General features: G+C 40.3%; 2 protein-coding genes across 2 annotated transcripts in view; one reads left to right on the plus strand and one right to left on the minus strand.

Annotated features, from left to right (window-relative positions):
* Remo (Remoulade) overlaps positions 1-15,204 on the minus strand; it is a 99,591-nt gene that overhangs the window by 39,118 nt on the left and 45,269 nt on the right. The gene's annotated exons all lie outside the window — the stretch shown is intronic.
* The window catches only part of LOC111506369 (ornithine aminotransferase, mitochondrial), a 39,220-nt gene that overhangs the window by 16,990 nt on the left and 7,026 nt on the right, over positions 1-15,204 (plus strand). The window contains exons 4-5 of the mRNA XM_023161419.2: positions 10,001-10,301; positions 13,009-13,215. Coding sequence (XP_023017187.2) covers positions 10,001-10,301; positions 13,009-13,215 — 508 coding nt within the window. The remainder of the gene's footprint in view (positions 1-10,000; positions 10,302-13,008; positions 13,216-15,204) is intronic.

A 15,204-nucleotide genomic window follows, 5' to 3' on the forward strand; every position in this document is an offset into this window, starting at 1 on the left:
CGCATCTGAAACATAAAATTTTCCATGACTCTGGCGCATAAATCAGACTGAATTTGACCGATGGCATGGGTTATGTTGGCTTTGAGGACCGCTGTAGCTATTCGCATACACCTGCGAGTTAAGGAAACCCCCACAAGAAAAAGTCTAACGGGGTCAAATCGCACGATCTCGGTGGCCAATTCACATCGCCTCCACGTGAGATGACCATACCCTCAAATCGCTCGTGCAAAATATCCAATGTGGCGTGAGCTGTGTGGCACGTAGCGCCATCCTGTTGAAACCGCATATCGTTGGTCTCCAGATCATCCAATTCAGGCCAAAAGAAGTTGGTAATCATCGACCTATAGTGCTCGGCGTTGACAGTGATGACCTGGCCGACAAAGTTCTCGAAGAAATAGCGACCGATGACGCCGCCAGCCCAAAATCCACACCAAACAGTGACTTTTTCGAAATGCATTGGACGCTCTTGAATCTCATGTGGATTGGTATCGTCCCAAATTCGACAATTTTATTTGTTCACGTAACCATCTATCCAGAAATGGGCCTCATCGCTGAAGATGATTTTTCGATGAAAATTAGGGACAGTGGCCAACTGCTCCAAAGCCCATTTAGCAAATACACGTCGTGTATTTGCTATGGTCTATGGTTGTTAACCTTCAGTTACTGGGTCAGTTGAATTTTGTATGGGTGCAGGCCGAAGTCACGACGCAAAATTGGTGGACGTACGGGTTGGTCTATCGTTTACTGAAGCACTGGACTCAAATTTATCCACCATATTGCGAATAGTTCTTTCGGTAAGACGATTATGTTGATTGTAAAATGAGCGAAACACGCGGTACGTTGCCTAAACAGAACACCCATCTTGATAAAACAATTGTATTATTAGCACGTATTGTTGAATGCTATATTCATCGCGTTGTAATTTGACAGACTGAATAAATGACAACTAATTTGACAGATGTAGCTTCAACCAGATGGACGTTATCAATTGTCAGAGTTCGCAAGTTCCTGTTGGTAGACCCTATATTATAACCTGTTATCATAAGACAACATATGTATGTGTCATATGTTGACAATTAGAGTTGAAGTAAACGCCTGACCAGGCGAAAGTTTAGAAGAATTTCTTCATAAATATTATAGTAGTTCTGTATTGCCAGACTTTAAGTGGTTTATTGGTAATTAGTATAGTCATCACAAGGGCGGATATAGAAATAAATTTCGGGGGGGGGGAATTTATGAATTTCGGAGGGAGTAATTTTCAAGGGGAATATATGTCAAAGTAAATATTCCAATAGTCATTTGGAATGTAATGAATTTTCGAAACACACCCTGTTCCCAAACTCCAGAACCGCAACACTCTTCTCAACGCGCTTTTCAACAATCAAGTTGGCGTCTTCAGGAGATGTTAACTACTCGTAATTTCTAACTTTGGAACTGGCCTCTATATTTAACAGATACTTTCATACACACATCAGTGATTTCGAGGAGAAAAAGAAAGAATAATTATCAAATGATCGAGAGGGGAAAGATGTTTTATATCTAAAATCAGGCGAAGGCAATAAAGTTGGGACATTGGACAAGTTAGATTACTATAAGAGAATTGATAATTTACGTGAGAACGGTTCCTATACTAAGTTACCAAATAATCCTATGCATAAGATAGTTCTGAAAGTGAAAAACAATCAGAAAGTGTCGAAATTTGATCGCATCGACCACAGGTCGTTGCGTCTTCTGGTCGTTGCATCTATAGTATTCTGATCCCACAGTTCCTAAAATATACTGTCTACCAGAAATATACAAATCTGGCAAGTCGGTACGACCAACTGTCTCCGCCATAAATTCCTCTAATTATAAAATTGTTCAATTATTATCATGGATAGTGCTATAAAACTGCTAAATGGCTTACCAAACAGTTTGAAGCTCTCTCAATCTCACAATTGAGTAAATGAATTCATGGATAAAATTGAAGATGTGAAGTTGCGAGATGGAGAGATTTCAGTATAATTTGATGTATTCTCGTTATTTCAAGTATCCTTATACCAAAAACTATCGAATATTTGAAAGATCTTCAGGAGGTCGATGATCTCAGTGGAGAAGTAATCGAAGACTACAAACAATTAACAGAACTGCTTTGAAACAGAAGTTTCCAGTTAGCAACTGTTTCTACAGACATCACGAAAGCATGGCAATAAGAAACCCACTTTCCCCCTTTATAGCTAATCTGTTCATGAACAGATTTGATTTGGAAGCAAAACAGGAGTTAAATTACTTTCTATGGACTTTGCGATTTTTGACACAAAACGAATCTCAGGCTTACTTTGTTTCAACTCTTAACAACATATCCCCGAACAAGTTAACATATGAAATTGAAAACAACGAGGAATTACCATTCTTGGTGGTGATTAGATGTAACCAGGGTCTAGAATTTAAGTTCTATGGGAAGAATACTCATACTCTTAGATATATTATTCATGGCTTACACCATTGTCCACAATACAAAATGGCAAAATTGAACTTCCTGTCCATAGATTTCGTGTGCTTGAGTAAATAATAATAGAATACAACGACTTACTATTCTTGGATGTCTTACTGATTAGAAATAACCAGGATCTAGAATGTGATGTCAGATATATTTCTGACAGCTCACAGCATTGCCCACAATACAAAATGGCAGGACTCCATGAGAAAAGAAAGATAGAATATTGAGGAAAATGGACATAGTTGAAGGACATAGTTGAAAGCAACGCGCATCCTTCAAATATAATAGACGAGTTAATAAGGAAACGCAAATTCAGCAAGAAACTTCGTGAATCTTCGACTTTTCGAAAAGACATCAATTTAGAGTTCATTGTTCTTCCGTATGAATCATGATATACTAACGGATAAAATCGAATTTTTGAAAAGTTGAACGTAAAAGTAGCCTTCAAAACTTCATGATCACTCCAACAAATGTTAGGTAACTCTGAAGATAAGATGTTGAAAAATGAAAAGTAGGGACATCTGTATCTGTAGAGTAGGGAGGGTGAGTGTAAGCCAACAGCACTTAGGCCACATGTGACCCATTGTACATCATCCCGAGGAGTTGTCCTCCTAGGTCATCGTCCATCCTGTCCTCTTATTGACGATAACTCCGGGTCTCATCTTCCTGTTCACACATCCTGCATAGAGGTGTGACCACTAGCCCTATATTATGGAGGTGTTTCCTTAGTTGACAGTGGCCAGTCAGAAATCCTACTGTTAGGCGTAATAGTAGGGACATAATCTGAGAGGAGAAAATACAACGGTTAGACTGAGCGAGCTATTAAAACTCGTTTCAAAGAACACGGTTCCGATTTCGAAGGCCAGAAAAATCTAGTGTCGCTCAACATACTTTGCAGAACGTTCATAGAATAAATGAAAACTGTCTGAGATCGGTACATTTCTTCCACGAGAAAATTTTCCGCGAATGTTCACCCGAAATCATTGATGTGTGCCTGAAAGCCAAAGTGTACCCTGTAAAATATAAAAAGAGACTAGTTCAGGAATTGGTCTATTTTATCTCCTGAAGACAACTTGGTTGGTGAAAAGCGCGTCGAGAAAAGTGTTGCAGATCTAGTGTTAAGAAAAAGTGCTTGTTTTGTATTCATTCCACGGTTTCAGTTCAGTATTGAATGTTGATGTCGGGAGGGGATAATTACTCCAATAAATCCACCCTTGAGTTATTAAGATAAGTTATTGAGACTTTGCTATAAGAAATAGTGAGTAATTCAATGTTTGCACTTTTTTGTAACTCTTCACTGCCTATTTTTCGTGTTTTCTTAGTGTCAACGGCATCGACTACTTTGGTCTAGGTAGACACTATAAATAACTCCCCAAATCACCTAAGAAGCATCATGGATATTCGCAGTCCGTGTAACTTTGCAGAATCATCCCTATTTCATCTAGATAAATTCCCTCGAGAAAAATATCTAGTCGAAGTTGGGATCGAACTCACCACCTGCATGAAATGGAATGTTTCCACCCTAAAAACATAAAGAATTTCGAAATCTACAGCCAAACGATATTCTTCCTTTGTCTTTCATTGTAGAGAAAGGATTTATGATCCAACAGAGGACAACGCTGTTTCGATCCGCCCTGTCTCATCAGTGGTGATGGGCTGAACTTTGGCGGGTCGTAGCAGCGCTGTCTGGTGTTTTACTAAGAATGCTTTGTGTTTGGGCTCCAGTTTCATCTAGTTTCATTGCAGTGAAAGCTGAAGCAAAAGACGAAGGACAAATTTCCTTCGACATTGCTATGGACCGACCACCTTGAGGAGCTTCGTTAATCTGTGATATTCGTGGACTATATCTTCTACCAATAACGTATATGACATTTTCGTGAGGAGATATGTCATCGCCTTGAAGTGAAAGATGGAAAACGAAGATCGTTCAGCGATCGATTTATAAGCTTAGATTCGTAGCGGGCCGCCTTGAAATCCATCGTTTATCTTTGATATTCGTGAATAATGCTTCTGTTGTTTCCAAAAATAGCATATTCGTAGAGGAAGATGGTACCCATCGCCTACTTACATTGGATTTGTTGATATGAGGAGAATATTATACCATTGTAGCCGATTTCAGCCATCGCCTTTTTTGGGCTTTTCAACAGAATAACCCTATAAATATACAGTATTTCCTTCAATAATTACAGTATTCCTTTCATTTCAAAATATTATGTAGACGTGACATAACTCTGTATCTGTATCTGTAGAGTAGGGAGGGTGAGTGTAAGCCCACGCACTTAGGCCACATGTGACCCATTGTACATCCTCCCGAGGAGTTGTCCTCCTAGGTCGTCGTCCATCCTGTCCTTTCCAGGAAGGTGGACAGGTCGCTGGGAGACATCTCCTTTATATCGGCAGGTGTAGGCCAAGACTCGCCGAACACACACTCTCTTATTGACGATAACTCCGGGCACTCGCACAGGATATGCCTGACAGTCTCATCTTCCTGTTCACACATCCTGCATAGAGGTGTGTCCACTAGCCCCATATTATGTAGGTGTTTCCTTAGCTGACAGTGGCCAGTCAGAAATCCTACTGTAAGGCGTAGATTTTTCCTGGTCATCGCCAGATATTTCTTCGGCGCCAGCTTCCCAGGGTCGCCCAAGGTGATCCTGGCAAGATTACATCCTTTGATTTCATCCCATCTCTTTAAAGATTGAGCATGGGTGTAACATTTGACTAGTTCTGCAATTGTCGATGTCATCAGGCCGTGGGTGCCACTTGGTCCTAAAATTCTTAGTCCAGCCGCTTCCTTGGCTAAAGAGTCGGCAATGCGATTACCTTTACTCCTTTCGTGCCCTTTAACCCACCTCAGGATAATGTTATTATCTACCGAGGCTTTGGCTAAATCTTGGTGGCACTCTAGTGCTAGTCCTGAAGTAACACGGTGTCTGTTCAAGGCTAATAGTGCTTGTCTGCTATCAGTGCAGATTGTAATGTTTTTGCCAGAAATTCTTTTCTTGGTTATTTCTTTTGTGGCGATTGAGATACCAGCCAGTTCTGTTTGGACCACGCTGGTATTTCTTCCCATTCCCCATTTAATCCTTAGGCTTAGTGATCTGGAGTACACTCCACATCCTGAACCTTCTTTGGTTTTTGAGCCATCTGTATAAATCCGTATTGCATTTGTAGCATCTGACTCTGTGTTCTGCTTAATTTGTATTTTGTAGGGTTTATTAAACACAAACCTGGGTTCAATTGCATCACTTGTTGCCTGCAGCAGAGGTTGCGCAGTAAGCGCTTCCCGCCATAGGCCCAGCCTCAATCGACCCATTCCTACTTCTAGGTTTACACCAGCCGTGTGCAATCGTATCATGGCCATTAACGCAACCTCCTTAACGTTCAGATCCAGAGGGGTCAGACCCGTGATTAATTCCATTGCCGCGGTTGGTGTTGTTCTCATGGCTCCTGTGATGTTTAAACAAGCCAGTCGCTGTATTTGATATAATTTTTGGATGGCCGTTGCTTGTAGAACTTTCGGTCCCCATGCAATGGCTCCATACGTTAACATAGGTCTTATTATTGCAGTGTAGATCCAGGCGACTACACGGGGTGAAAGACCGCATGCGCGTCCCACTGTCCTCCGACATTGCTCATAAGCCACGTATGCTCTTTTTGCTCTGCTCTGTAGATGAGAGTTCCATGTTAGCTTCTTGTCGAGGATAATACCAAGGTATTTCACCTCTTCAGAGAAGTTCAGTTGGCTTTTGAAGATTTCGGGAGGTTTTAAGCCCGTTAAACTTCTTTTCCTGGTGAAAAGGACCATCTCAGTCTTCTTGGGATTGATCGACAGTGAGTGTTCCTTACACCATGTTTCTATCAATTTGAGCCCATCCTGCGCTCTATCGCACAGTGTGTTTACAAATTTGCCGGTCTGCAAGATAACTATGTCATCTGCGTATGCAATTGTGTAGAATCCATTTTTGTTAAGGTGATTAATTAGGGTATCCAGAACTATGTTCCAGAGAAGGGGTGATAAAACCCCTCCCTGTGGACATCCCCTCATGACCAGTCCTTTAACTGTGATGTCTTCTACATTAATACTTATTGCTCTGCTAGAGAGCATCTGGAGTATCCATTCTCCTACTACCAGGGGTACATTCCTGGAGTGTAGTTGCTGGGTAATTGTTGGAAAGGTTGTTTTATCAAACGCTCCCTCAATATCTATGAATATACCTAGGGTGGATTCTTTGTTGTCCAATGATCTCTCGATTCTGCCAACCACATGGTGAAGGGCAGAATCAGTAGACCTTCCCGGGGTATATGCATGCTGATTTGGATGAAGTGGGTTGTTAACAAGTACTTCATCTCTTATGTACCGCTCACATAGCCTCTCCATGGTTTTTAAGAAAAACGATGTGAGACTAATTGGTCGGAATGCTTTTGGTAGGGTGTAGTCCATCCTACCTGGTTTGGGTATAAATACTACTCTTACTTCTCTCCACTTACTGGGAATATACCTCAGAGCTAGAGAGGCTCTGAATATTCCAACCAGGTGTGGCATAAGAGTGTCCAGTCCCCACTGAAGTAGGGCTGGTCTTATACCGTCAGGCCCTGGTGACTTGAAGGGGGAAAAGCCCGATATAGCCCATCTTATTTTGTCCTCATCAATTACTGTACTAGCATATTGCCAGTCATATTGTGAGGGTGTTATTGGTACATCCGTCCAGTTCGCCGTTCCAGGAAAGACAGAACCTGGGAAGTGAGTTTCCATAAGAATCTCAGCACTCTCCTGGAGGTTGGCGGCTTTGTCGCCATTTTTCCTCGTCAGGATGCCGATAGTCTTTTGGTGGTCATTTGAGAGTGCCTTCTGTAGCCTAGAAGCTAGTGGAAAGTCTTCGACTGCCTCACAATAGGCTCACCAGGCTTCTCTTTGTTTTCGTCTGCAGACTTTTTTGAACTCTCTGAGGTTGGCTTGATATATAACCCAGTCCTCTTCGAGTCTTGTACGTTTTGCCTTGTTAAAGGTCGTTCTCGCTGACTTCCTGAGGTGTTCCAATTCAGGGCACCACCATGTGTTGGTTGTGCCATGCGTTTGAACCATCCTCATTGGACAGGATTCCTTATAGGCAGTGTCTATTTTGTTGTGGATAGATACTGTGTACCTTTCCAGTTCTTCATTGTTGCCAGGAGTCAGGACCTCTGTTTCCCGCAGAGCTCCTCTTAAGAGTCGATTGTAGAGAGCTACATCCGTCCTCTTCGGGTCACGGGATTTCACAGTAGTCCTGAGATCCTGGCTTACCGTATAGGTCAGCCAGCGGTGGTCTGACATAGAGATATGGTCCGAGACTTGCCAGTCTTGGATTTTGTTTGATATTTCGGCTGTCGTGAGCGTGATATCTATTAACGTTTGGCTACGGGCATTAATAAATGTTGGCTCCGTGCCTCTGTTCAAGATTGTTAGATCTTTCTGTATTATATATTCGTATAGTGACTTACCTCGGGCGTTGATATCCTTGCTGCCCCAGCTCACGTGGTGAGAGTTTGAGTCGCAACCCAATATGAGCTCCACTCTCTGGTTGAGGCAGTGGTCCACTAGTACTTCCATTTCTCTGGTCGGTGGTAGGGTGGCTGCATCTGAAGGGAGGTACACCGATGCGATTATCAACGCCATATATTTGCCTTTCCCAACTGGACATTCAACTTTGACCGCAGTGAGATCTGAGGTGCTGAATTGTGCCATCGGAAACGCTCTGTATTTCCTAGGAACGTAGACAGCCGTCCTAGGTTGCTGGTTGCTTGGTAAGCTGAAAATTTGACCAGTTAAACTACTGAAACCAGTAATTTTGGTCTTAATTATCCAGGGCTCCTGGATCAAAGCTATTGCCTCCTCCAATACATCAAGGTGGCGACATAGTGTTGCCGTTGCCGCCTTTTTGTGTTGGAGGTTGCATTGTATTATTTTTACTTTTTTTCCAACGTCCTTGCCCATGAGACAGTTGTTGGATACAAAGTTACCTTTAGAGGTCCATCTGCTCCCCTGCTAAGGGGGAGGTGGCCTCGCTGTTTTTGGGTGCCTCCTCCGTCAGGTCATCGAATGTCATCTGTTCAGATGCTTCGACTTCCTTTTCGGGACCCATGGTGGCCTTGGGGTCAATATCCACTTTAGGTGGTTCAACTTCCAAGGACCTAGGGTCTTCAGAGGTACCCTCTGTTTCTTTTATTGTTGCCCTAATAGTCAGTGAGGTAAACGCGTAGCTTAACCTCATTGACTTCTTCTTCAGGACAGCCATATCATCTTCTCCGATCCCGAAGACGAAGAGGTGTCCTTGTGGGTTCATCTTAACCTCATGATGGAAGGTGCACCATCTTGCTACCTTCAGGTCAGGATTCTGCGCCTTTAGCCGACCCAGCACCCTCTCCTTTTCACCGGATGTCGTCTTGTGGACGTCCTCCGGGATCCAGAGTGAGGCTTTGGTAAGCTTCGGGAGCTTATCCACACTGACGACTGCAAGTGATGCCTCCTCCCATGGCTTAATATTCATTGTGGCTTTCTTCAGCCACTCTAGCGTCACGTCGTCATCGCAGACCACTCTGATGATTTCACCGGAGTATGTCCACGACTTGAACGTGGGCGGTTTGCTGTTGTTGCTGGAGGCGGAGAAGATGATCTTGTCCAGCTCCTCCAACAGTTGTTTTTTGATGAGACTCTCTCGTTCTGCGGTAACCTTACCGTACGGGTTAGTCTCATCTATGATGGCTACCTTGAGGTGTCTCAAGGCGGCCTCCACGAAGGTTTTGGAAGGTGCAGCGACATTTCTGTCGCTGCGCAGCTTCTTCAACCTTCTTGGGGTTCCCTCCGTGGAGGTACTCGCGTGAGGGCGCTTTCCTGCGGTGGCAGCCGGTTCCTTGCCTTTTTCCAAGGCGGAGCTCTTGGCGCCCTCCGCAAGAGGTGCCCTTGTTGTTGAGGATGGAGTGGGAGAGGTGGAGGGTGCACTCATAGTTGCTGCCACTTCTGCCTCTTTCGCTCTCTTCCTCCTCTTGGCCTCGGCGCCGCTGATACGCTTACGCCTTGGCCTTTGCGTTGCATCGCGAGGTGGTCTGCTATGTCCAGCCTCTTTCTGAGCGGTAGCTTGGGGTGAGCATTTCTGTTCATCCCCAGCCCCCGCCCTAAATTGAGGTGAGCATTGCTGTCCAGCCTCGGGATTGTTTGTGACATAACTCAAAAAGTAGTCGCTTTTTACATAATCAATATTTTGGTCAATCTATTAAGAAATGTCTAATGTCAAATGTATTTGTGTATGTATAAATCCCAATGTATATTACTGAAAACACGGTCTTCTGCAATAAATGAAAATTCACATCTGCTGAGAAATTTATTTTCAAACTTTCTTTACCACAGATTTGAACTTTTCGGGTCTAGAAATACAAAAAATAATCAGTATTCGTTAAAGAGGTGGAGTACATGTAAACTAGTTTTGAAATACAGAATGTAACTAATTCAAAAATATCTTTTAAATTCTCAATGAATATTTTCAGAAAGCATTTCAAGATCCAAACGTATGCGCTTTCATGGTTGAACCAATTCAAGGGGAAGCTGGTATCAAAGTGCCGTCTGAAGGATATTTGAAAGGTGTGAGGGCACTCTGTACTAAATACAATGTTTTGTGGATTGCTGATGAAATTCAGACTGGGCTGGGAAGGACAGGTAAAAGACTAGCTGTTGATTATGAGCATGTCAAACCCGATATCCTTGTACTCGGAAAAGCACTTGGAGGAGGTGTTTATCCCGTATCGGGATGCCTAGCTAACGATGACGTGATGCTAGTTATGGAAGCTGGTAAGATTTCACAATAATATTTAAACCGTGACAGATTTAGTCAACTTCTGATGATGCTAACTTAATTAGCGAAACGCCCGTTAAGAAACACAATGTTAGTTCAGGTGTTGAAAAAAAAGATTTCAAAATAGGCAGTATGTCGGTTCATACAGTTATATTTCTATATATTCAAACTCCTAAATATTCCACATTGTTTCAAATAGTGTTAATTTATAACTTACTGATTTGAAAATTATTTTCCTCTTTGGTCTAAACAACAGATCCCTAAAAAAAACATGTATGACATGGAAAATAAAGAATAGTTACCATTCTTGGATGTTCAAGTTATAAGAAACATCGATAAGGGTTTAGAATTTGATGTATATAGAAAAAATTCTAGTCCTTTCAGTTAGATACCTCCGATAGCTTGCAGGACGAAACTGCAGTAACGTTAGTAACAAATACAAGTGGTATAAAAACATAAGAAGGTATATTTCTCCTTTTTCTCTATGATGAAACTATGCTACTATGCACTAAATAACAGATTAGAAAAATTACTTACTGGGACTCTGCGAATTTACAGCTTTAGATATCAACCGCAAAAAAAGGAAAGCAAAAACGGAAAAAAATATATGAAAATAGGAAGAGTGAATATCATGTATAGAAGATTATAGGATATCTTCGCCACGATATCTTCGCCACGAGTAAATTTACAAAGCAAAGAAACTGGATCATCATCAGTGATGCCAAACCGATTAGGCAAGCTCCAAGAAGGCTTCCATCCGCCAAACAGAAAGTGTCACCATTAATGACATGGTAAAAGATGTTGTCATTGAATAGTGAGCAAGTCAGTGGTCACCTCCATTGGTATTAATAACGAAGAAGGAATGATCTATCCACTTCTGCGTACACTGTATGCTGCTAAACGATATCACTAAAAGAATGTAGTATTGACAATACTCTAAATACGCTTGGCGGATCACAGTATCTTTGCTTTCCTGAACCTGAAGAGCGGCTACTGGCAATGGTTTCTGACAGAAATGGATTGTATCAATTCAGAGTCCTTCCATTGGGACTGTGTAATGATCCAGCGACGTTTTAAAGATTGATGGAACTGTTTGTACACGACAGATTTGAAACTGAAAACAGAGGAATGTTCGATATTTCAGGAGCAGGTAGCAAATACGTTTACCAAGGCCATGTAATCTCGAAGGATGGCAAAAAGATACCTCTAGAAAAGATCGAGTTTGTGAAGAAGTTTGAGTTGGTGTTAACCACAATAAACATCGCGGGTTGCAGTGGAATCTATTTACTTGCTTCCAACCTAACCTACCCATGCCGCAAATCAAAGATGTATTGAAACAATTTCATACTAGCTGATCAGGAAAAGACTTTAGCTTTGAAATGACCCTGACATGTGGCATGAGTTCGAAAGGGATCCTACTGGATCAATTGATGCCGTGACGTAGAGGAACGATGTAAACGGCATGACCTGTCATGGTGATGACAGAATACTTGAACCTTACTCGTGACTGATAATGGCAATAAATACCTGACGTGGTAATGGACTTTCGCCAAATGATCCGAGATTGTTTTTATTCCAAATCAAGTAGCACATGGGTGGCAAACATGGATTACCTTTATATATTCATTTCAATCGTGATGAAATTTCGAGTCAGCGCTGTAATCGAAAAGATACAAACCACACTCCACCGACGGAATGTCCAGAAAAACTGGAAAATGATTTCATCTATCGGAAAACGATCGGGTGTTTTCCATCTAAACTTTGGAAATGAAATCAAACTTTTATATCTACCATTTCGTTGACTGAGAATATTAGACATCAAACCAGTCAATGAGTTTATATGAGACAGTACCTTCAGTGACTGGATAAAAAACGGGTTAGAAAAAAGTCACAAACACTAAGTTCAAACGAGAATGTTCTAATCCCAGAGCAAGAACAATTCATCCCAAACTACGGAGGAGATCGAAAGGCCACTATACTGGGTGGCCACTATACTGGGGATAATATGACATTGCTTTATCGCATCCAACTAACTCCAAGGAGCAAACCATAGGTGTTCCAGGCAGAAAGGTTTTCCCTCTCTATATGGAAGCGATTCTCCAAAGTGATTACGTTAGAATCAGATGAGACAGTTGAGATGGAGTCGAGCTGCTTATGGATCAGCAAAGCAGTCAGTAACACGTTCCAATAAATCGTTCATGATTATGGATCGCAAATGGGTTTCGACCTTCTTTTCGTTACTAACAATTATTTAACTACTTTCAAATAGAATGTTTATGGAGCACACACTTTTCGGCCTCCATTGATATATAAAAAAGTGTAATTTCAAAAAAAAGAATACAGAAACTGACATATATCATTCACAAATGTTTCTATCAGTCATGAACCAGAAGAAAGATTTCAATTCAAACAACTACAGGTCGCTACGTATGTTTAATTGAATAGAAACTGATTTTTCTCAATCGCTTCTCAGAAAAAATATATGTCAAGAAATAAAAAGTACTGTAGGTACCTATGTGTTATCTAATATCCGTAGAGAGAATTAGTTGCTTCTCTTTCTTCCGATTCATATCTGATATACGTAAACAAGTTTGTTTTTTTATACCATGCTGAGTACCCTGAATAAATATCATTCAGAAATTGAGTTACAAACTGTACTTTCACTTAATAGATTAATAAATTGTAGATGTTATTACTACACAGGTACCCATGGTTCGACATTTGGAGGTAATCCACTCGGTTCTAAAGTTGCTATTGCTGCTCTGGAAACCCTGGAAGAAGAAAATTTAGCCGACAATGCTTTCAAAATGGGAGAGATAGCCAGACAAACATTAAGAGAAAAACTCAATGAAGAAATTGTTCTTGAAGTGCGAGGAAAAGGACTATTGAATGCAGTTGTAATCAATGGAGGTAAGTCAATGGAATAACTAATGTTAATTTAGTGAAGACGTAACCGCGCCTGCATCCCCGGGCACGGGCGGGGCGCCCAACCAAAAGTTTGTTGCCTCTCGAATTTGAAACTCACGTTCAAAATGATAATAATAAAATATTAAAACTAATATTAAATTCATATTATTACTTTAAAAATCAAAACGAATGAAAAAAAATTGCAGTGTGATTTAATTTTGTTTTACAGTTATAATTTTTGAGCTCTCAAAAATCTCCAACGGATATGTGTCCATGATTTCTGGTGGTAGAATATTTTCAAAATTAAAAATAAGTAAAAACTATTTCAGGTCTACCATGATACAGAAAAAATTATCTGGTTTAACAATATTAGCAAGAGCAAGAGATCGTCAATAAAATTGATGCAGAAGTCAAATGTTGAAAAACACTAATTTAATGCATTGAAGGGGTTATATTTTTAGGAGTGATTAATTTTTGGGAAAGAAAGTTTTTGGCTTTCTACTACTCCATCTTGATACAAAAAAATGTGAGAATCTTCCAAAAAAAGGAAGGAAGTAATCAATTTGAGAATAAGTAACTCTATACATGGATGTGTAGATGATGCAAAGGATCAACTTTCAGACACAAACTACTTTCATATAAACACGAAAGAATAAATCTTTCGAAACAAATACTTCTATATGAACACTGAATTATACAGAAGATACTTTTCTTTACTCAGTTTGTATTTCAAACATTCGTTGTGGAATAAAATCAGATATTATTCACAGGAGTTCTACTTTAAATGAATGGTAACAAATTGCACTTACATGGAAAACTGTCATCCTCACTGGTAGACATCGATGTTTCGCCGTAAGACACTTGCCTTAGGGCTCTTCAGTACCAATCTGGATAACATAGAAAATATACACATTTCATTCATAAATTACGATTTTTTATGTCACGGAATAAATTTGATCTACATATGACATCGATGACATCGTAATTACATTTATTCACCTATTTGATTGAATCCCAGCCAAGAGGAATCTCATTTGAATTGAGGGGATTATATTTTTGGGAGTGATTAATTTTTGGGAAAGAAAGTTTTTGGCTTTCTACTACTTCATCTTGATACAAAAAAAAAGGATGAGGAAATCTTCCAAAGAAAGGAAGGAAGTAACTCTATACATGAATGTGTAGATCATGCAAAGAAGTAACTTTCAGACACAAACTGAAGGAAAGTCCTCCTGAAACAGCTACTTTCATATAAACATTGAATTATACGAAAGAAAAAAAAATTCTTTCGAAACAAATACTTCTATATGAACACTGAATTATACGGAAGATACTTTTCTCTACTCAGTTTGTACTTCGATCACTCGTTGTGGAATAAAAATCAGATATCATTCACATGAGTTCTACTTTAAATGAATAGTAACAAATTGCACTTACATAGAACACTGTCACCCTGACTGGTATACACCGATGTTTCGCCTTAAGACACTTGCCCTAAGGCACTTCAGTACCAAATTGGATAACATTATAGAAAATACACACACTTCATTCATGAATTACGATTTTTTTATGTCACGGAATAAGCTTGATCTACTTATGTCATCGATGACATCGTAATTACATTAATTCACCTATTTGATTAAATCCCAGCCAAGAGGAATCTCATTTGAATTGAAGGGATTATATTTTTGGGAGTGGTTAATTTTTGGGAAAGAAAGTTTTTGGCTTTCTACTATTCCATCTTGATACAAAAAATGTGGGAATTTCTAAAGAAAGGAAGGAAGTAATCAATTTGAAAATGAGTAACTCTATACATGGATGTATAGATGATGCAAAGGAGCAACTTTCAGACACAAACTGATGGAAGGAAGCCCTCCTGATACAGCTACTTTCGTATAAACATTGAATTACACGAAAGAAAAAAAATCTTTCGAAACAAATACTTTTACATGAACACTGAATTATACAGAAGATACTTTCCTCTACTCAGTTTGT

The sequence above is a fragment of the Leptinotarsa decemlineata genome, unplaced genomic scaffold (assembly GCF_025532065.1).
Source record: "Leptinotarsa decemlineata unplaced genomic scaffold, Ldec_3_MD MMD2_tig00000199_RagTag_RagTag, whole genome shotgun sequence".
In the NCBI taxonomy this organism is placed as follows: domain Eukaryota; kingdom Metazoa; phylum Arthropoda; class Insecta; order Coleoptera; family Chrysomelidae; genus Leptinotarsa; species Leptinotarsa decemlineata.